Source organism: Somniosus microcephalus, chromosome 10, assembly GCF_052327205.1.
Source record: "Somniosus microcephalus isolate GS21.2 chromosome 10, FLI_Smic_1.0, whole genome shotgun sequence".
NCBI lineage: Eukaryota > Metazoa > Chordata > Chondrichthyes > Squaliformes > Somniosidae > Somniosus > Somniosus microcephalus.
Window position 1 is genome coordinate 70,318,124 of NC_140996.1, and position 22,330 is coordinate 70,340,453.

Sequence of the window (22,330 nt, forward strand, 5' to 3'; positions counted from 1 at the left end):
GCGGATACGATGGGCCAAAATGGCCTACTTCCGTGCTGTAACTTTCTATGATGAGGATGCTGACGAAATATTGGTAGAAGTGGACATGGTAGAGGTAATGGATGGGGTGAAAATTGATAGGCAAGATGTACTGGAAAGGCTGGATATGCTTAGAGTGGATAAGTCGCCTGGTCCGGATGGCTTGCACCCCAGGTTGCTAAGGGAAGTGGGGGTGGAGAAAGCAGAAGGGCTTACCCCAATCTTCCCTAGATATGGGGGAGGTGCCAGAGGATTGGAAAGTGTCAAATGTGAATCCATTGTTCAAGAAAGTGTGTAATAACTACAGGCTAGTCAGTTTAACATCAGTGGTTGGTAAGGTTTTAGAAACAATAAACAGGGAAAAAAATTAAACAGGCACTGGGAGAGATTTAAGTGAATTAAGGAGAGTCAGCACGGATTTGTAAAAGGCAGATCGTGTTTGACTAACTGAAATGAAGAATAGATTTGCCTTTCTAATCTAGGCTTTATTAACTTAAAAATCCTGTAGCACATCTTTCAACACCCAGTCCCAGACTAAAGGCTGGCAAGAACTGAATTTAAGATGGCCACCACAAATCACATGACATCAACTACCAATGAGATTACAGCATATATCCCAAGGCAGGAAACAAACAACTAATCACAATACTTCTTACTAAACATAAAGAATAATCACCACATTCACCCCTCCTTTTAAAATATACTCCAACCTAAATAACCTTTACAATTTATAATTAATTATTTACAACTAAAACTATACACAGACAAAATAAAACTATTCAACATGACACAATACTAAGTGAGCAACAACAAATAGTAACATTGCACATAAGTATTAAGTATCTCTCAACTAAAACAATATAATATAATATTCAACAATTTTAAAACATTACTATCAATTTAAAAATCCATTTTCAATCGGTCGACCGGATATCTTGTTCGTGTCGACCTTCTTAACCTTGGTGAAATTCCTTGCCCTCCCACACCAGGAGACACAGAAGTATCTTCTGCAGGAAGGCTATCCATATCCCGATTTTCAACGGTTTCCGGATTAGAAATCCCATCAGGAGGTAAACTGGGACGGTTATGAACATCCATCGAGGGCTGACTAATAGAAGTATAATTATCTGCAGTCGGATTGGAAATATTCGTAGTATCTGTAACAGCATCCACATTATCTGAATCATGACTATTGTTAATATCCTCAGAAGAGGGCTGGCCACCACAAGGAGCCAAGTCTTTAATTGAAATGGTACTTTCTTTCCTATCTTGGAATCGAATATGAGCATATTGGGAATTTGCCTCCAACAGCTCCACCTCCTCCACTAAAGGATCATATTTTGACAATCTAACATGGCGTCGAAGCAGCACAGGTCCCTGCATAGTAAGCCATGAAGGTACCGAATATCCCATAGTAGATCTCCGTGGATAGTTAAAGAGCCTTTCATGGAGGGTCACATTAGTAGCCGTTGAAAGCAATGGTCTAATGGAATGCAGGGCATCAGGCAGTACCATTTCCCACTGTGTATTCTTAAGGTTCTGGGATGTCAAAGCCAACATAACTGCCTTCCACATCACCCCATTGTATCGTTCGCACTGTCCATTACCCTGGGGATTATACGGGGTAGTTCTGCTAGTAGAAATTCCCCAACTCTGAAGGTATTCCTTCAACTGGGAAGACATAAAAGAACTTCCCTGATCCGAATGGATATACGCAGGCATCCCAAAGATGAAAAAAGTTGAGTCAGACATTTGATAACTGTAGCAGCTGATACATCTGCGCAAGGAAAAGCAAAAGGGAACCTTGAAAACTCATCCACAACAGTAAATATATATCGGTTTTGAGTAGTTGAAGGAAGAGGCCCCTTAAAATCAACGCTCAAACGTTCAAAAGGAGAAGTAGCCTTTATAAGATGAGCTCGTTGAGGCTTAAAGAAATTCGGTTTACACCGAGCACAGATAGAACATGATGAAGTCATCCGCTTGACGTCTTCAACTGAAAAGGGCAAATTCTTACTGCGTACGAAGTGTATCATCCTCGTAACCCCAGGATGGCATAAGGCATTGTGAAGATTAATAAGCGTATCTCCGTGAATCACAGAACAATAAGCCCTCGACTGCGCATCAGCAGCAACATTATCCTTCCCCGGGCGATAAACTATATCAAAGTGGTAACATGCCAACTCAATCCTCCGCCTCATTATTTTATCATTCTTAATCTTTCCAAAATGTTTGACATCAAACATAAAGGACACAGACTTTTGATCAGTTACCAACGTAAAATGTCGCCCCGATAAATAATGTCTCCATTTACGCAGTGCTTCTACTATTGCATACGCCTCTTTCTCTATTGAAGAATGCCTTTTTTCACTATTGTTCAAGGTATGTGAGAAAAAGGCCACGGGTCTTCCATTTTGGTTCAGAGTAGCCCCAATTGCAAAATCAGAAGCGTCCGTCTCAATCACAAAAGGAACCTGCTCATCAATAGAATGCACAACTGCTCCAAGGATATCCTTTTTAAAATTATCAAAACACGTCCTGGCCTCCCATGATAGAGGATATGTCGTAACCCGAATAAGAGGCCGGATCTTCTGTGAAAAATTTGCAATCCAATTAGAATAGTAAGAAAACAGTCCAACAACTCGTTGCAAAGCCTTAGAATTAGTAGGACAAGGTAAATCAATCAATGGTCGCAGACATTCTCGGTCTGGTTTAATCTAGTTTCCCGAGATAATGTACCCCAGTAGATTTACCTCAGTGGTCGAAAAGGTACACTTCTCTTTATTGAAAGTTAAACCAACTTTTTCCGCAGCTTGAAGGAATCTTTCTAAATTAGAATCATGCTCCACCCTTGATTTGCCACACACCGTGATGTCATCTAAATATGAAAAGGTGTCAGAGAGAGAGCTATCACTTATAAAAGCATCCATTGCCCGTTGAAAACAAGCAACACCAAATGGTATTCGGCAAAACTGATACAGCTTTCCACCAGCCTCAAAGGCCGTATATGGTTGATCCTTCTTAACAATAGGAATCTGATGATAAGCAGATAGTGCTAAAAACCTTATACTGAGATACTTTATTGATAAGCTCATCAATCTTAGGCAAAGGGTACGCATCTAATTGAGTATACCTATTAATAGTTTGGGAATAGTCTATCACCATTCGTTTCTTATGTCTCTCGTTAGTCGTGACAACTACCTGTGCCCGCCAAGGCGAACAACTAGGTTCAATGATTCCTTCCAATAAGAGACGTTGAACTTCAGAATTAATAAATTCTCTATCCTGACTACTATACCTTCTTGACTTGGTAGCAATTGGCTTACAATCCGGCATCAAATTGGAAAAAAGTGATAATGGAGAAATGGATAAAGAGGTTAATCCACAAATAGATAAAGGTGGCTTAGTCCCTCCAAATGAAAGACTAAGAGACTCGTGTAACTGAATCACATCATGACCAATCAAAATATCCGCACAGAGATTAGGGAGAACAGATAGGCGTATATCAGTATACGTATTACCTAGAAGAATCAATTTCACAAGGCAACAACCAGCTACTTGTGAAGTGAGAGTCGTCTGAGCCATACACACCTGATAGGAAACAGGCGAAATTTTCAAATGCTTCTCCTTTGCAAACTGAAGACTTATAAAACTCTCGGTACTGCCCGTATCTATAAGGGCCTTCACTTCCAACCCATTAACTTGGGCCGTAACTATAGCTTTGTTTAGGCCATGAGCAAATGCAGCAGAAATTGATGCAATAAATGCCCTATCTAAAGGCTGAATAGTCACAGAGGAGGTAATTGAACCTGATGATTTACACACATGTGCGTAATGACCTCTCTTGCCGCATTTACTACACACAGCCTCCCGAGCAGGACACTTCAGACGAGGGTGCCGGACGTTCCCACAAAAATAACACTTCTGAATCCTAGAGGCAACAGCCGCTGAAGTAGAAACTGTTTCAGAATCTAGTAAACCACTCCTATTAAGTCCACATAATTCCTTTTCATCCGGAACTGTCGAAACCACAGTCACAGGCCGATTAAAAAGAGCATAAGAATCCAAACTTCTCTGAGCCACATCCAATGTAGAAGCTTGCTCAAAAGCACTCTTAAGATCCAAAGTCTTATTTTCTAACAACCGCTGACGAATTGATCTAGACAGTAATCCATTCATAAAAGCATCCCGTACCGATTCTTCCTTATATTCTTCAGCCGTCACAACCTTATAATTACAGTTAACACTAAGGCACCGAAGTGCTTGTAAATAAGTATCCAAAGATTCTCCCACCTGCTGCCTACGGGCAGATAGAAGGTGACGTGCAAATACCTAATTCTTTGGTTTAACAAAAATCTTTTCCAATGTAGAAATAGCCACTTCGTAAGTTTTACAGTCCAAAATATACTTATACACATCCGGAGCAATGTAGTTGATCAGCATATTCAGCTTATTTAGAGACTCTTGATCCAACACGCCCAAAAAGTTTTTAAATGTACAATACCAGTGTTTCCATTTATCATCCACTCCTGCAGAATTAGGGTCGGCATTAAATCGTTCTGGTTGAAGATATCGCTCCATTCTGACATAAAGTTAATAAATTGAAATGAAGAATAGATTTGCCTTTCTAATCTAGGCTTTATTAACTTAAAAATCCTGTGGCACATCTTTCAACACCCAGTCCCAGACTAAAGGCTGGCAAGAACTGAATTTAAGATGGCCACCACAAATCACATGACATCAACTACCAATGAGATTACAGCATATATCCCAAGGCAGGAAACAAACAACCAATCACAATACTTCTTACTAAACATAAAGAATAATCACCACACTAACCTAATTGAATTTTTTGATGAAGCAACAGAGAAGGTTGATGAAGGGAATGTAGTGGATGTTGTCTATATGGATTTTAAGAAAGCGTTTGACAAAGTACCGCATAAAAGGCTGGATAACAAAATTGAGGCTCATGGAATAGGAGGGTCAGTGGCAGCTTGAATAAGAAATTGGCATAAGGACAGAAAACAGCGAATCATGGCAAATGGTTGTTTTTCAGACTGGAGGATGGTCAGTGCTAGGACCATTGCCTTTTTGGTATATATAAATTAGTTGAATATTGGAATACAGAGTAAAATTTCAAAGTTTGCCTATGATACCAAACTTGGAGGTGTGGCAAACAGTGAGGAGGATACCAATCGACTGCAATAGGACATCGATAGGCTAGCAGAATGGGCAGACAAGTGGCAGATGGAATTTAATACAGAGAAGTGTGAGGCGATGCATTTTTGGCAGAAGGGGTAGGGAGAGGTAATATAGACTTAATAGCACAGTTCTAAAGAGTGTGCAGGGAGAGAGGGACCTGGGTGTTAATGTGTCTAGATCTTTGAAGGTGGCAGGACATATTGAGAGAGTGGTTAGCAAAGCACATGGGATCTTGGACTTCATAAATAGAGATATTGGGGTCAATTTTAACTCAGGTGTGGGGAATTGTCGGGTTCCCCGAATTTAGTGTTTCCCACACAAATCTAAATTGGTCTGTGAGATTGATGCAATTTTAACTCAATTGGCCAATTGATTTCCAATGTGTGGGAAGCCTTGGCAATTGATTATTTCCATTCACAAAATCGCAGATTATGATGTCATCATTGCTGCTGCTTTTAAGGTCCACAGCAAGCCTTGCTTCTTCTGCAGGCTTCTTCTGCAGGCAGCACGGTGGCATAGTGGTTAGCACTGTTGCCTCACAGCGCCAGAGACCCGGGTTCGAATCCGGCCTCGGGTGACTGTCTGTGTGGAGTTTGCACATTCTCCCCGTGTTTGCGTGGGTTTCCTCCGGGTGCTCCGGTTTCCTCCCACAGTCCAAAGATGTGCGGGTTAGGTTGATTGGCGATGATAAATTGACCCTTAGTGTTAGGGGGATTAAATACGTGGGGTTACGGGGATAGGGTGGGATATGTGTTGATGTAGGGGTTACGGGGTTCGGGTGGGATATGTGTCGGTGCAGGCTCGATGGGCCGAAATGGCCTCTATCTGCACTGTGGGGTTTCTGTGATTTCTGTGATTTCTGTGATTAAGATGGCACAGGAGCCTGCAGGAGCAACGGCCAGCAGGAGGGCAAGAGCTGCCCCAAAATTTGATGAGGCTTCACTCCAGGCATTGCTGGATGGTGCTAGGGCCCACAGGGAGGTCCAGTTCCCTTCTTCAGGAAGAGGCCTCCCAGTCAGACCAAGGCTGTGTGGCTACAGGTGGCTGGGGAAGTTAACTCCTTGGGTCTCACACGGCGCACCTGGATGCAGTGCAGGAAAAGATTCCATGACCTTCATCGCACTGGAAAAGTAAGTAGAGTATGAAATTTCCATCACCCTCAATCTGATCCCCATTGCCTTTCCTCACCAGCACTCAGCTTTAGCAATCTCTTCCTCCACATCCCACTTGACACTCACAGCCATGCACCCATACCCATTCCCTCTCTCTCTATGCTCATATTCACATAACTATTCCACCATGCAGCCCTCACACTCCCTCTCACTCTGATGCTTTGAACACAACTGACAACACACAGGGAGGGCCCTTGGTCTTGCAACCTCACTCCATCTTTGTCTCCTTCTAAGTATCTATGCTATGCAATCTCTGCACTCACTCCTTCATTCTCACTCAACCTCCACTTGTCTCCCTCATTGCAGGAAAAGAGAGCTCACAACAGGAGAGAGCGAGCCAGGACAGGAAGAGGGCTACCCTCATTAGCCCAGCTCACCCCCTGGGAGGAAGCCGTCCCGGAGATTGTCGGGGCTGACAGAGATGCGGAAGTTGGGGAAGGACAGACAGGTGCATCCCCGCAAGCTGGTGACAGAATAGTTTTCTATCTCTCTCATTGGCATTGCATGAGTCGCTGATAATGATTCTGAAGCTACATCATATGGACTTATGATCATCTGCAAAATGCAATGTCCATGTAAACTTGGCATCACATCTCTAACTTTTTCCTTGACTCCCCCACAGGACCATCGAGAGCCCCTGACCCCAGTGTGCAGGAGGAAGAGCCTGAGATGCCAGACTCCTCAGAGGAATCTGCAACCTCTGAGGGCGCAGCGTCAGCAGAAATAAGTGAACCAGCACCAGCGCAGACACTCACACCTCGGTGGGACCTTCAGGACATAGAGTAGAGTTGTCATCTGGTGTATCACAGCTCACAAGTGAGCATCAGCAGATTGTGGAGACAGGGACAGCAGTGGAGAGTCCTCGTCGGAGGACGCAGGACTCTGCCCGCTCGGCTCAGCTGCATGTCGACCCTCTGCCTCTGGGTCCATCCGTAAGATCAGAGGTGATGGAACTCCATGCACAGATGCAGGAGTCTCTGGCAGGTTTTGTCTCCAGGGTCGCTGTGAGTGTGGAGCGAATGGAGGAGTCCATAGCGAACATGAGCAGAGCCTTTGTGGAGTCAATGGCGCATGAACGCATGAACACGGAAAGGATAGCTACCAACGTGGAAATGATTGCTGCCTCTGTGGTAAGGCTGGCTACCGTAGAGGAGAGGATGGCTATGGTAGAGGAGAGGAGGGCTACGGTAGAGGAGAGGAGTGCCACGGCCATGGAGGAGGTTAGTCGCCAGGGTATGAAAAACATGGTGAGTGTTCAGAATAGAATGACATCTCTTGAGGAGCGATGGGCATCTATTGAACAGAGAAACCAGACCTTCATGGAAGTCCTTCTGAGTAGGACTGCCATTGCAGATACGGGTCCCCATGGCCCCCCTGACGTGCAGCAAGGTGCTCTCAAGCCACTTGCAGGCACTGAGGGGGACCTGACCCATGAGAGGGAGGTTGGTGGCAGACCTCAAGGAAGTGGGGGCTCCTCTCCAAGCGCTCACACTTCCATGCCACTGCAGAGCCCTCGGTCAGAGCCCCGCCGGAGTCCACACCCAACTGAGATAGACGTCTCAACTCCTGCACAGCCGCAGGAGCAGCAGACTGCTGACGAGCCCTCACAGGCTCGCCACCCCAGAGGATGCCCACCAAAGGTGTCGAGACAGGAGCAGCAGGAAAGTGAGCAAGGGGCCTGCGCATCTGCTGAAGCCATAGGGGAACTACTACGTAGGAGCACGCATAAGAGGAAAATAAAGCACAAACAGTCACAAGGGTAGTCACTTGGGTGAAATGTTGTGTATTTTGTAAAAATGCCATCAGTTGTTTGTTTTGCATAAAAATTCTGATGGCAACTGCTGCAGTTCTGGCATGTGTCATTTCGCGAATGGGGCTTTCACATTGAGGGCTTAGGATTACTTGCAGTTGTCAGGATGCTGGTCAAATAGCTCGGAATTCGCAGGGTTTGGCCATTGTCGATGCTCAGGTAAGAAGCTGCGAGGCAAAAGAGTTTGATTTACTAGGCTAAGCAAATTTGGCCAGGATGAGTGCGTTCCTTGCATCCCGGGCAGCAATGTTCTCTGTCCTCGCGTAATGCTGCCGTTGGTTGATGGGCCTCTGCAGGATGCTCGTTCTCGCCCTCCTCCTCCTCCTCCATCATCATCATCATCATCATCATCATCTGAGGAGCGTATGTGAGGAGCCACTTGGTCCTCAGGAATCTGCAAGACATGACGCTGTGCCATCTTGTGGAGTACACAGCAAACCACAACGATTCTGGAGACCCTGGCTGCCGAGTACTGTAGGACTCTGCCTGATCTATCCAGGCATCTGAAGTGCATCTTCAGCAAGCCGATGGTTTGCTCGATTATGGATCTAGTGGAAATGTGGCTGGAGTTGTAGCGCTCCTCAGCTTCGTTGGCTGGCCTCCTCAACGGCGTCATTAGCCAAGTCGTCAGGGGTTAGCCCTTGTCTCCAAGCAGCCATCCGTGAAGTTGGTCTGGTGGACTGAATAGCAGAGGCACACTAGACTGGCGCAGTATGAAGGAGTCATGGCAACTGCCAGGGTACTTGGCACAAACATGCAAAATCTCCTTCTTGTGGTCACACACCAGCTGAACGTTAAGGGAATGGAAGCCCTTGCGGTTGACAAAAATACCTGGATTGTGATGGGGTGCCCTAAGGGCCACATGTGTGCAGTCAATGACGCCCTGCACCCTTGAAAAGTCTGCCAGATGAGCTAATCCAACCGCTCGCACCGTCACATTTGCGTGATCCCTGGTGAAATGGATGTGATTGTGCGCGAGGGCAAAGAGGGCATCAGTTACCTGCGTGATGCAAGTGTGTGCGGCCAACTGGGAGATGCCGCTGATGTCTGCTGCTGATCCCTGGAATGAGCCTGAGGCAAAAAAGTTGAGTGCGGTGGTGACTTTGATGGCCACTGGTAAGGAGTGTCCACCTGGTCCTCTGGGCAGCAGGTCTTGCTGTATCATTGTGCAGATGTCAGTCACTACCTGTCGCGAAAGTCGGAGCCGCCTTTGGCACTGCTGCTCAGTCATGTTGAGGTAGCTGACCCTTTGTCTGTAAACCCTGTTTGGGGGGTATCTCCTGCGCCGACGGGCTTCCATGCGCTGGCTCCTTCTGGCCTGTGCTGCCTCAGGTGGGTGAACAGCAGCCTGTCGCTCCTGCTCCTGCTGCTGCTGCTGCTGGTGCTGCTGTTGTTCCTGGTTCTGCTGCTGCTGCGCCTGGTGCTGGAGGTCCTCTAATGCCAAGAAGGGAAGGAAAAAAAGGCCTCCCATGCTTCTGGTAGATGCCTCAGTTGAGGAAGCGCTGAGTGAGGGTGGCGAGAGGGGTTTCGCAGGAGTTCACACTGGAGAAGTATGTGAGGCTCCAACCTTCCACAGGTGTGGTTAAGCCTGGTAAAAGTTGCCCCAGGCCTGAGACAACAAAGTACTGCCACCTGCAAATGATGACTGATCAAATCTCCTCTTTAATGGTTGACCTGCAGCTGATAGCCAGCAAGCCAATAGTGCTCACGCCAGGTTTCACAGGCGTGATCCCCACCAGGCGTGTTTTACGTGGGAAAAGGTTTAAACAGGCAAGGGCCTGTTAAAATGGGATTATAAAGGCCAATTAGTGCTGTTTAAGGGCAGGCGGGACTGATTCGGGATCATCAGACACACCTGGGTTAAAATGGCTAGGTGTCGGGAACCAGGTGGGGGGGTCCCGACCCCCAGGTTTTGCGATTTTAACCCCCCACACGCCTCAAAGCCCGCCTGACGGCTGAGTTAAAATTTAGCTCATTGAGTACAAAAGCAGGGAAGTTATGCTGAAGCATTATAACGCGCTGGTTAGGCCACAACTAGAGTATTGCGTCCAGTTCTGGTCACCACGCTTTAGGAAGGATGTGAAGGACTTGAGAGGGTGCAGAGGAGATTTACCAGAATGATTCCAGGGATGAGGGATTTTAGCTACAAGGTTAGGCTGGCGAAGCTGGGGTTGTTCTCCGTGGAGTAAAGGAGGTTGAGGGGAAATTTGATTGCGGCGTACAAGATTATGACAGGTTTGGATAAGGTAGACAGAGAAAGGCTGTTCCCATTAGCTGATGGTACAAGAACTAGGAAACACAGATTTAAGGTTTTGGGCAAGAGATACAGGGGGGGTGTGAGGAAGAACTTTTTAATGCAGCAAGTGATAATGACCTGGAACTCGCTGCCGACAGAGGTGGTGGAAGCGGAGACACTCAATGTTTTCAAAAGAAAATTGGATAGGCACTTGAGGGAAATAAACTTGCAGGGCTACGGGGATAGAGCGGGGGAATGGGACTGACTGGATTGCTCTACAGAGAGCCGGCATCGACTTGATGGGCCGAATGGCCTCCTTCTGCCATAATGACTCTATGGTCGGATGATATGTGGTCAGACGTCATGTGGTCAGAATATCATGTGATCAAACCTCAAGGAATGCCTCCAACCAAAATTGGCAACCCAAGACATCTCACTCTACCAGTATGTCAGGTACTGATGAGCTTCTGACAGCCCCCTACCTACCCCAAGCACTTCAAACATTAGCAGCTGCAGCACACGGAAGGAGAGGGTCCTGGACAGGGTCTGCAGGACATTAATCCCCCCAATTTGGCTGGGATCTTCCAGGTATTCTGGCTCTACAGCAGCCACCTTGTCCTCTGCATGTTGCCAATGTAACAGATCCCAGGATCAAGGACATCCCTACCTCAATGGAAAAGGATGGTAATGAATTGGGAAACTCAAGGAACAGAAAATGAACTGAAATCACATCCCTCTGTCATGGCTCCAAAATTAGGCATGATCCAGGTGAGGGCATAAAAAATAAGGAACACTACAGGAGATACAGCCAATCCCAAGATATTTTGCTCATCTGGTTTACTGTACATACAATGACCATTTTGAAAATAAGGACACTTGCAAATATAGGACACCTGATGCAAGTCCCTTAGATGTCCCTAATTTACAGGTTTCACTAATGCACTGAAAATAATAAACGTTTCTGCATCAAAGAGAATGATAATGTGTCTGAGGACCTCAGCTCTCTCCTCAGAATGGCGATCAATATTTTAAAGTGGTTGCTTTACAGGATAAATAATTATACAAATGTTATTGCAGATGTGGAGACATTGGGCTTGGTTTGAATAATAAATGCAGTGCAGGAATTGCAGTTGATCATACAACAGGCACTAGATGTGGCAAAGCGAATTCCTTGGAGTAGGTAACCTCTCCAACATGTCTAGACATTGCAGATTGAATATTAACAGTATGCTGGTGTAACAATTGGACAGCAGGATTCGAGGCTAAAAATCAATGCTTATTTGTAAAGCTCTACAACAGTAATGATGAAAATTCGTGTGACACAATGGCCGCGATTTTGCCGGCGCTCAAAGGGCGGGTTTGGAGGCAGGTCAGGAGTTAAATCCAAGATGATTGATGGCGAATTGCAAACCCGCCGCAAACCCACCTCCATGCAACTTTCCAAAGTGTCGGGTCTGCAACTACTGATCAGACCCGACACCAAGAGGTGGGAAGAGGCAGTTAAGGTAGTTAACAGCTAACTACCTATTTAATGCTATTTTGAGAGGGCTTTTCAATTTTGCAAGATTTTCAGCATGTTCCACGGTGTTCCAGAAACATGGTAGTTGATTGTGTCGGGTGTTCCAACAAGCTGAATAGTTGACAGCTGCAAGTGCAACATTAAAGCTAACCTGCCACATCAGTTCAATTTAAAAAAACAGAACTTTCTGATTGCAGGATGTTGAAGACATTTTTCAGGTGTATTGAGGTTGTAAGTGTGTGTTGTGAGATCTGTATATACTGTGACCTCCTTGGAATAACCTCTTTCCACTTTGACGGAGCGCTTATAACATTTCATCCTCAAGTGACATTTTCACCAGCAGTATGGGAACCATTTATATTCTCTCATCCTGGTCCTCAGATTCGGAGGATGAGCAGCCGGGGCAGCAGCAGAACCAGGCACACCAGCACACCGACAACAAGAATGCCAACCTTCTCCTGAGCCACCTGATGCTGCGCAGGACAGAGGGCATCAGCACAGGGCTGCACTTCGCCGCAGGAGATACCCCCAACACAGGGTTTACAGGTCGAGGATAAGCTTCCTCAACATGACAGCAGCAGTGCCAAAGGAGGCTGAGACTTTCGCGAGAGGTAGTCACTGACATCTGCACAATGCTGCACCAAGACCTGGAGCCCAGAGGAGTGGGTGGACACTCCTTACCAGTGGCTGTCAAAGTCATCACTGCCCTCAACTTTTTTGCTTCAGGCTCCTTCCAGGGATCAGCAGCAAACATCAGCAGCATCTCCCAGTCGGCCGCCCACAGGTGCATAACGCAGGTTACTGATGCCCTGTTTGGCAAGTCGGACAATTACATCCACTTCTCAACGGATGAAGCAAATGTAACCACGCAGGTGGTTGGGTTTGCCAATATGGCAGGCTTCCCAAGGGTGCAGGGTGTCATCAACTGCAGACATGTGGCCATCAGGGCACCCCATCACAACCCAGCTGTATTTGTGAACTGCAAGGGCTTCCACTCCCTTAAAGTGCAGCTGGCGTGTAACCACAGGAAGAACATTATGCATGTGTGCACAAAGTTCCCTTGCAGCTGCCATGACTAGTACATCCTGCGGCAGTCCACTGTGCCTCAGCTCTTCAATCCACCAACCCAACTCTCCGGATGGCTACTTGAAGACAAGGGCTATCCCCTGAAGACGTGGCTAATGACACCAATGAGGAGGCCATCAAACAAAGTGAGGAGCATTACAATGAGAGCCACATTTCCACCAGAAGCATCATAGAGCAAACCATAGGCTTGCTCAAAATGCGCTTCAGCTGCCTGGACAGATCTAGTGGAGTCCTACAGTACGCACCAGCCAGGTTGTCCAGAATCATCGTGGTCTGCTGTGCACTGCACATCGCACTGCAGCGTGGCTTACCGCTACCTGAGGAACAAGTGGCACAGCGCACAGCCTCCTCCTCAGAGGAGGAGGAGGACGAGCAGGGGGAAGAGCCGAATGAGACGGCAGATGAGGAACACCTGGCGGAGGCGGCTGTCCTAGTGCTACCAGCACGCGACCTCATTGCTGGCTATCAGGCAAGGGATGGACTCATCCATGCCAGATTCGTGTAACTTTACGCTGTACATACATGTGGCTGGCACATGCACATGAGGGTTGGCAGGACCTCCATTCCACACAATGCAGCATCTGAACAATGAACTATGCATTCCTTTCACTCTCCCCACCATCACTGCAGATGAAAGGTGCCCTCACCTGTCACTGTGACACTTCCAATTCTGAGTACACATAGAGCAACGCATTAAATCATTGACATCGCATTACCTTAATACACTAGAAATAAACATCACAAATGTAAATTGGTATACTATGAAATCACCCAAGTGACTACCCTTGTGACTATTTGTGTTTTAGCTTACTCTTACGTGTGCTTTTACGTGGTGCTTCCCCTGTGGCTTCAGCAGATGTAGAGGCAGCATGTTCACTTCCCTGCTGCGCCTGCTTAGATGCCTTTGGCGGTTGTCCTCTGAATTTGGAAGCCTTGGAGAGCTCCGTAACAGTCTGCTCCTCCTGCGGCTGTGCAGGGGCAGAAATGGCCATCTCAGTTGGGTAGGGCATCTGGAGCTCTGACCGATGGCTCCGCAGTGGCATGGGAGTGTGAGTGCTTGGAGAGGAGCCCCCACTTCCTTGTTGTCGACCACCACCATTCCTCTCATGGGTCACCTGCACTTCACTGCTAGCAAGTAGCTGGAGAGCACCTTGCTGCACATCAGTGGGGCTACGAGGACCCATTTCTGTGCTGACATTCCTCATAACAAGGACGTCCATGAACCTTTGGTTTCACTCCTCAATAGATGCCCATCTATTTAGAAGTGTTACCAAGTTCTCCTGAGTCTGGCGATTTATGTCCTCTATAGAGGTTGCCATCCTTTCCATGGCAGAACCTACGTTTGCCAATGCATGCACCATGGCATTGCTCTTATTTGACATGAACTCCTCCATTCTCTACACACCTGCAGTTACTGTGGTTGCAAACCCAGTCAGAGCCTCCTGCACTTGTTCCTGAAGCTCCAGCACCGCTCTCTTTCTGGATGGTCCCAGAGGCACTGCATCTACATGAAGCTGAGCAGAGCTGGGAGCGCCCTGCGGCCTCCGATATGGACTCTCCACTGCTGTCGCTGTCTCCACCATCGACTGATGCTCACTTGTGAGCGGAGATACACCAGGTGACAACAATACTCTATCTCGTAAACTACCCACCGAGGTGTACGTCTCTGTGCTGGTGCTGGGTGCGCTCATTTCTGCTGATGCTGCTCCCTCAGAGGCTGCAGGTTCCTCTGAGGAGTTGTCCGGCTCTTCCTCATTGACAGTGGGGGGGGCGGCTCTCGATGGTCCTGTGGGGGAGTAAAGGCATGAGTTATAGACATGTGATATTTAGGTGCAGATGATCATAACTCAATTTCTATGAGCTTCAGATGCCATATCAGTCACTCATGAAAACAAAATAATTGGGTTGCAAATCAATTCTGTCACCAACTTGCTGTACTGTGCCCGTCTCTCCGTCCCCCACTTCCAGCTCCTCTGCACTTCCGACGATCTCCAGAGCTGCCTCCTCAGCATTTGGTAAATGCACCAGGGATGGTGGGCCTCCTCCAGTCCTCTCTCTCTCTCTCTCTTATTGTGGGCTCTCTTTTCCTGTAATGAGGGACACAAGTGGAGTTTCAGCGAGATTGATGGAGTCAGTGTACGGAATGGATAACATAGATGTTTAGAGGGAGACAAAGATGGAGTGAGTTGCCAATACCAAGGTATCTCTCTGTGCGTTGTTAGTTGTTGTCATTGCATAACTGTGAGAGTGAGTGTGAGGGGTGTAGGATGGTGAAGTGATTCTGTACATAGAGAGAGAGGGATGGGTGAGGGCGCAAGGGATGTTAGGGTCAGTTGGGATGTGCAGGAGTAGGTTGCCAGTGCAGAGTGATGGGAATGAGAAGAGATGGGAAGCAGACTGAAGGTAAGTGTGATGTTATACTCACTTATGCTGAGCACATCAGATCATTGAACCTTTTTCTACACTGCACCCAGGTGCGTGTACACAATGACTTTGCACTTAACTCCTCAGCAATTTGCAGCCAGGCTGCCTTTGAATGCTGAGGAGGCTTCCTCCATCCATCGGAGGGGAAGAGGACCTCCTTTCATCCTCTTACTCCCTCCACAAGAGCATGGAGAGAGTCATCACCAAAACGGGGAGCAGCCTTGGACCGTTGAGCTGCCATGCTTGCAGCAACCAGCATTCAGAAGCAGAAGAAAGCAAGTGAAAAGCAAAGGGGACATGGCCCTCTTAAATATACAGGCTCCTAGTGCGTCATCAAGCATGAGCAGCCGACCTGCACCCACCGATTGGACTGGCTAGTGCGCACGTCAGCCTTAATGAGGCAAATCAAGGGAAAATCCTTAATGGAGGGCGGCTGCAACTGGGAGCGGGACCAGAACCCGCTGAAGAGTGAACCGGCCACCATCCCACCTCTGGGTGGAAAATCCAGCCCAATTACTTTTATCATAGCAAATCACATTATCTTATGTAGAAGACCAAAGCAGGTTCCATTATTTGAATGTGTCATTCATATTTAGCTAATAAACTGCAACATGTTTAAAATGTATTATTTCAATCTCCACTACTGCATTAGTGAGTTTATACAGCGGGTAGTTGAGCTACATGGACCAGGAAGCTTTGAGTTCAATCCCTGGTGGGGGAGGGGGGTTGGGTGGTGGATTATCTGAGATGTCTGTGGAGTCAGGAACACTCCTCCTCCTGGCTGCACAGGAAATCGTTTTTTTAAGAAGATATTTTTACAACTTGCTTTTCATTGGTGGCCCAACACCTGCCCTGCTCATCACTGACTAATTTTGATTGGGTCCTTCAACAGGTGTCAGACCTCTAATTTACATAATCAAAGGGCCTAACAGCTGTTTTAGGAGTCGGCCCCATGAATTTATCAGTGGGTTCACCGCCTACGCAGATTGGAAGAAACGGGTGCAACACATGCCATTTTCTACCCCAATATTTTCAGGAAATAAATACAGGTTTCAGTCCAACTGAGGCTGGCCAGACACTCCCTTCTATTATGGAGAGATCACATAACAGAAACAAGGCATAATGATACTGAATTCTTCCTGAAATCGTAGTTAAAGAGAAGAGAGAACACCCTATACTGAAAATTCTCTGCACGGTATCCCCCTTTAACGAGAATGAATGCTGTGGATGTGGAAGTCACAGAAAACGTGGCATCAGTTTCCACCTTTAATTTCCTATCCTCTTATCATTTATGGTTACAATAGGCCTATTCATTCCATTTGTATAATTCACAAACTGGAGGCAAGAACAGTTTGATACTTGCTTCACCTGAGGAAGGGCTATGCAGAGAACTACTCCCTTGGGTGGAGGATTGATTTGTGTCACCATGGGGTACCTATTATATGACCTCTTTCAGCACCTCAAGTCAAAGCACCCAAGGATTACTTCTGGCTGTTGATTGAAGCCATGCGAGATTGCAGAAATATTGTACAAATTATGTACTTTAGAAAGTCAATAGCATTTATTTGCTGTACCCCAGACCAAAGGGAAAGTATTGCTGTTCCTGAGATATCAAATGTCGTGTAAGATGATAGAAACTAACACCTGAAATGAAGAGAAAAGGTAAGTAAAGTAAATGAGATGGTAGCATGTAAGGGTGGAATGTTACAGATGATAGAAAGGTTTGATGGAGCTGGAAAAGACTTTGTAACAGAGGGCTCCACAGTGAGGCATGTGGATTGTGCTGTGAGAATAACACCAATGGGATCTTTTGTTTATTTTCCAGGGCCAAGGGCAAGGGATCTAGAAATGAGGACTGATGAGGGCAAGGTGGTTGAACCAGTTGCAGCATTACATGTGAGAACAAATGATAACATGGACAGAAGGTCGGAAGAACTAAAAGACTATAAAGGTATGATGGGCACGTTCAAAGTGGAATGGTTATTTGGGTTGCTTCCAATGCTGTCTGGGGCATGGAGAGAATGAGAAAATGTGATTTTAGCATGATCACTATAAAGCTACATACAGAACTAAGAAAAATTGGGAACCATGGGGCTAGGTAAGCCTAACCTCAGTGGAATTTGTGCAAGTGACTCCTTTCAAAGGGACTACGCCACTAAAATTAAGTAAGGGTCTAGCACACCCAAAAATGAATCACAATGAATAAATATCCATTAGAGAAGGTGGAACAGGAAAACCACTGAATACTGAAATCGATGTGAGGCTGCGGGTATGTATTTCGAACTTTATCATCATCTCAAAGCAAATTATTCTAATCCTGTAACATTCACTCATAAGACCAAAATTGAAATATTGTGTGCAATTTTGGACATAACTTTAAATGATCCTGATGTATTGGGCATGGTTTAAAGAACAACTGTTAAGTTGTGAACTGAGGTTCACAGAATTGAATGTTTTTACAAGAGAAAAGTCTAAAAGAGATATGATATAGATCTGTCAAATTTTCAAAGGCTTTGGTAATGTCGATGTAAGCAATTAAACTGCAACACCATAATTAGAGGTGACGTGTATCATATAGGGCTGGAGAGTGGGGGTAAAATTCTCCCACCTCATGAGTAGTACATGTGTGGAATACGCGCCCATCAAAATCAATTACTGCTACATCAATTGGCTACTTTTAAAAAGAAGCTGGACAAATGTTATAAAGATAAGCATAGATGGAGATGATTAAATTGATTGTTTTGTTGCTGGAATTCTGGAGCTGTCATGTACATAGTGTCATAAATCGCAACTTCTACAAGAAGTAACTCAGGAAGTACTACTGGACGGCCCGCTGAGGGCGCCATCCGAGGAGTATAAATACTCGGCGTGGGCCCAACTTGGCCAGAGACAATCTGGAAACAGGAAGCTAGTGACTACTAACTAGACCTCCATGTTTTGTTACAAGTCAATTAAAGCCTTGCTTTATGTTCAATCAAGTGCGTAGTGAGTCTTTATTACGTCAATTTAATCGACTTGTTATCGTCTCCACGCTTTGGGTGATTCGGAACAACCAGCTACAACTCGAACCGCAGAAAGGAACTTGGGCAAGAAACTGATCCATCATGGAAAAACACCTTAGATTCGCTCATCTCAACCTGGACCCGAATGCACCTGCGGCAGCGAAGGTATGGAAGCATTGGTTTCGTACCTTTAGCAACTTTCTTGAAGAATGTGGGGCGGATGCCCCTAATAAGTTACGAATGCTTATTAACTACGTATCCCCTCATGTGTATGATTTTATTGAGGACTGTATAGACTACGACGCTGTTATCCAAATTTTACAGCAGCTATAGGTCAAGTCCCCGAATGAAATCTTTGCTCGACATCTACTGGCCACAACTCGGCAGCAGCCTGGGGAATCACTCAATGAATTCCTCCAGAAACTTCGCAGGCTCAGCAAAGATTGTAACCTTAAAACGGTTACAGCTGAACAGTAAACAGTATCAAGAGGAACTAATCCGCGATTCCTTTATCAATGGGATTGCGTCCCCTTTTATACGTCAGCGCCTGCTGGAAAATAAAACCCTCAATTTACGGGCTACTTATGACCAGGTGTGTTCCCTGGACTCGGCCAAGAAGAATGCAGACACTTATCTCCCACCACGTGCACGGGCTGCGGCTATCACCTTTAATGAGTCTTTCGATAGGTCTCGGGCGGATGCCCCCGCTGATGATGACTCTACTCTAACGAGCGACAACCCTACCCTAGAGGCCTTCGCTGATGACGACCCCGCCCTAGCAGTATCCTGGCAATCAGGAAGAAAGTGTTTCTTTTGTGGAGGTACGTTCCATTACAGAAAATTTTGCCCGGCTCATAATGCGACCTGCAATCATTGCAGCAAGAAAGGACACTTTTCCAAGGTATGCCATTCACGGGCCTCTGCTAACAAGAAAGGCCGCTTCTCTAAAGTATACCGGTCGAGAGCTCCGGTTAGCTTCACAGCTGCTATCTATGGAGCTGCTCCTCCCCCAAGAACCACTGCTAAGGCTACAGCTGCCAAAGGAAAAATTGCCCCTCCTCCCATCACAGCTGTTTTTCCCCAAAGTTTGTCCCATGCAGCCATGAAGGTTTCAGTAAATGGGCACACTCTAAGCGCGCTAATCGCCTCCTGCAGCTCTGACAGCTTCATTAGTAAGCGGGCTGTCAGCAGGTTAAAACTACGCATTTATCCCTCGGACAGGGAGATTGCAATGGCTCTGACAACTCTGACCACCAATTCTTCTGGCTTCTGTCTTGTCAACCTCATCCTCAATGGCTGCACGTATCCCTCCACCCGGCTCGGAGTACTCGAAAACTTATGCAGCGATGTGCTTCTGGAACAGGACTTCCAGAAGCAGCACAAAAGACTCACTTTTGAGTTTGGAGGATCGAAGCCGGAGCTTACCATTTCTAAGGTGCCGTTTTGTGTGCGCTCGGCGGCCTTACTCGGTGAGCCCTCCCTGTTTGCCAATCTCTCCCTCCGCTGTAAACCCATAGCCACTAAATCACGGCACTTTAGCCAAGACGACCGAGCATTTATCGAGGCAGAAATCTCTCACCTTTTAGCTGACGGTATTATCGAGCTGTGTGTAAGGGGTCGTTTTACCGAGCTTATGGTGTGCTACATCGGTTTTGATTTTCGCACTACTCGTGAGCGGTTTCGAAGCGCTCCCCCCTCACGGTTCTAGACACTGGGCTTATTGCCAGACAACCTTTGTGTGTTGGCCCAACTCGTGACTCGGAAGACAAATGGTCAGATGAGACAGATTGAGTTTTAAATCAAAACGATCTTTATTTTTGAAAGAGAATGTACACAGAGAAAAATGGCAAGAATAAATGCAGACGAAAAATAACGTTTCTCACAGAGGACTAAATTATACACTGAGAAAAATAACTTTAAAGCATATAAACAGTTCTAAAATAGCGATAAGCTAAAAGCAGAGGTGAGGGAAGCGCACGGACACATCGAGGGATAAATCACACTCCTGACTTACAAATACCCTTAACGTTACAAACCCTCCCGTTACTGAATATACCTCAATTATGTCAGTTAGGCAGAGTTGGGCCTTTATGCTCACCAGAATTTCAAAACCCTTCTGGACCTTGGTACTTCTGGTTACGTCTGGAATTTCTGATCTTCCTTATGGGACCGGCTCCTGGACCCTGTTACTTGGTGTCGTCTGGGACCTCTGACCTTCCTTATGGGACCGGCTCCTGGACTCGCTCTCCTGTACAAACTTTGGAAGTCCTCCGAAATCCTCGAGCCGTTTTCTGTTCCGCACGGTCCTCGAACTCCTGATGGTAACTGGACTTGGACTTCACGGTGTGAACCATCTCCGGAGGAGTCTTCCTTACTCTGGTCGAATCTTAGACTGACTTGCTGACGATTTACCTGAACGGTTATACTCTTTTCTGTCCCTAATCTTGGCAAGCACATTAATTTTAACTGCTCGCAAATCGAACTAATGGGAATCCGATTAGTGTCCCTTCGTTTGTGTGTGCTCAGCAGTTTCTGAGATCGGTTACCGCTTTGCCATAATGGGAATCCGTTTAGTGTCCTTTTGTTTGTGTGTGCTCAGCGGTTTCTGAGATCGGTTACCGCTCTGCCAGCAATTAGCGCACCTCCAGGTGCTAATAGTTTTGTTTACTGCTGTAACCACATTACAATATCAAAAACAGTAAGGTTCTGGATTCTTCTAATCGATGATGACTCAGACTGCTGTTAGGTACTGTGTGTGTGTCCTTTTGAACTGGGCCATGAGAACTGCCAACTCCATTCTGTGTTCTCACAATGTGGCCACTTCAGGGGCCCTACCCGTATACTGTATTTCATGGATTTTTGCGAATCCTACAGTCCTCCCTGTGATACAATGAGCATCTTCAATCGTCTTTGTATCATAAAATGTCTTTGGGTGAGCACAAATCCGTTCCCTCCCCAACTGACCTTCCCCGTAATTTACCTTGCTAAGGAGTGTACCGCGCCCGCACTTTCCTCATTCTGAACAACGAAGTTTGAGAAAACATTTCCTATTGGAGACAAACCTTTAAACAATATACAGACTCACCTAGAGTCATAACAGAATAATCATAATACAATATAATGCGACATCAAACAAGGTACAGAACAATCCAAAATATTAAAACAACAGTAATTACATGGGCGACTCCCCGTTTATACTGACATAGTGGCCCCGCCAATTCGGCTGACTAGGGAATTCCCTGCTGTGTCCCTTCCTTCTGCACTGTACACAGACCAGGTACAAAACTATCCCCAGTTGGCACACCACCAAAATGTGGGAAGCCAGTCGGATCCATGATGGGACCTCTATATTATCAAAAAGGTCCCACCACGGTGGAACCACTATATCCTGAATTTCTGCCCCTATATCAACGGTCTTTTGTTCCAAAGTGAAAAGGTGTTTCTGCGAGATGGCGACCGCTTTGAGCAGCGCGGTTAGGTGTTCTGGGAGAGGGGGAATCGTAAAACCAAAATGTGCTACTTACTTTTGGAGATCAGTGAAATTCTCCTTAATGGTGAAGTGAACAGTGGATGGTTCGGGGATCGGGATAATCTGCAGCTGTGCCACTTGAACTATTGCCTCGGGTTTAAAACAGAAGCTGCTGTCACTGACTGCGCACCAGCCGTGCTGTCCGTGCCGGTAGTGAGACGCTGCGGTGGTGACACAATATGTCCGACCTCCTATGTATGCCACCTGTGGGGGAACATGGCCCTGTGCCATGGCTTCCATAGTGCAATTGATAGGCTTAGCGTCAGCAGACCTGAACCCGCATTGTGGTATTGAATAGGCATTCAAGTGCTGGGGGCACAGGATTATGTGTG

The 22,330-nt window shown here is 46.4% G+C and overlaps 1 protein-coding gene across 1 annotated transcript in view; it reads left to right on the forward strand.

Moving 5' to 3' along the window:
* bcl9 (BCL9 transcription coactivator) overlaps window positions 1–22,330 on the forward strand; it is a 401,618-nt gene that overhangs the window by 344,698 nt on the left and 34,590 nt on the right. The window contains 1 exon segment of the mRNA XM_085998596.1: window positions 17,293–17,418. Coding sequence (XP_085854722.1) covers window positions 17,293–17,418 — 126 coding nt within the window.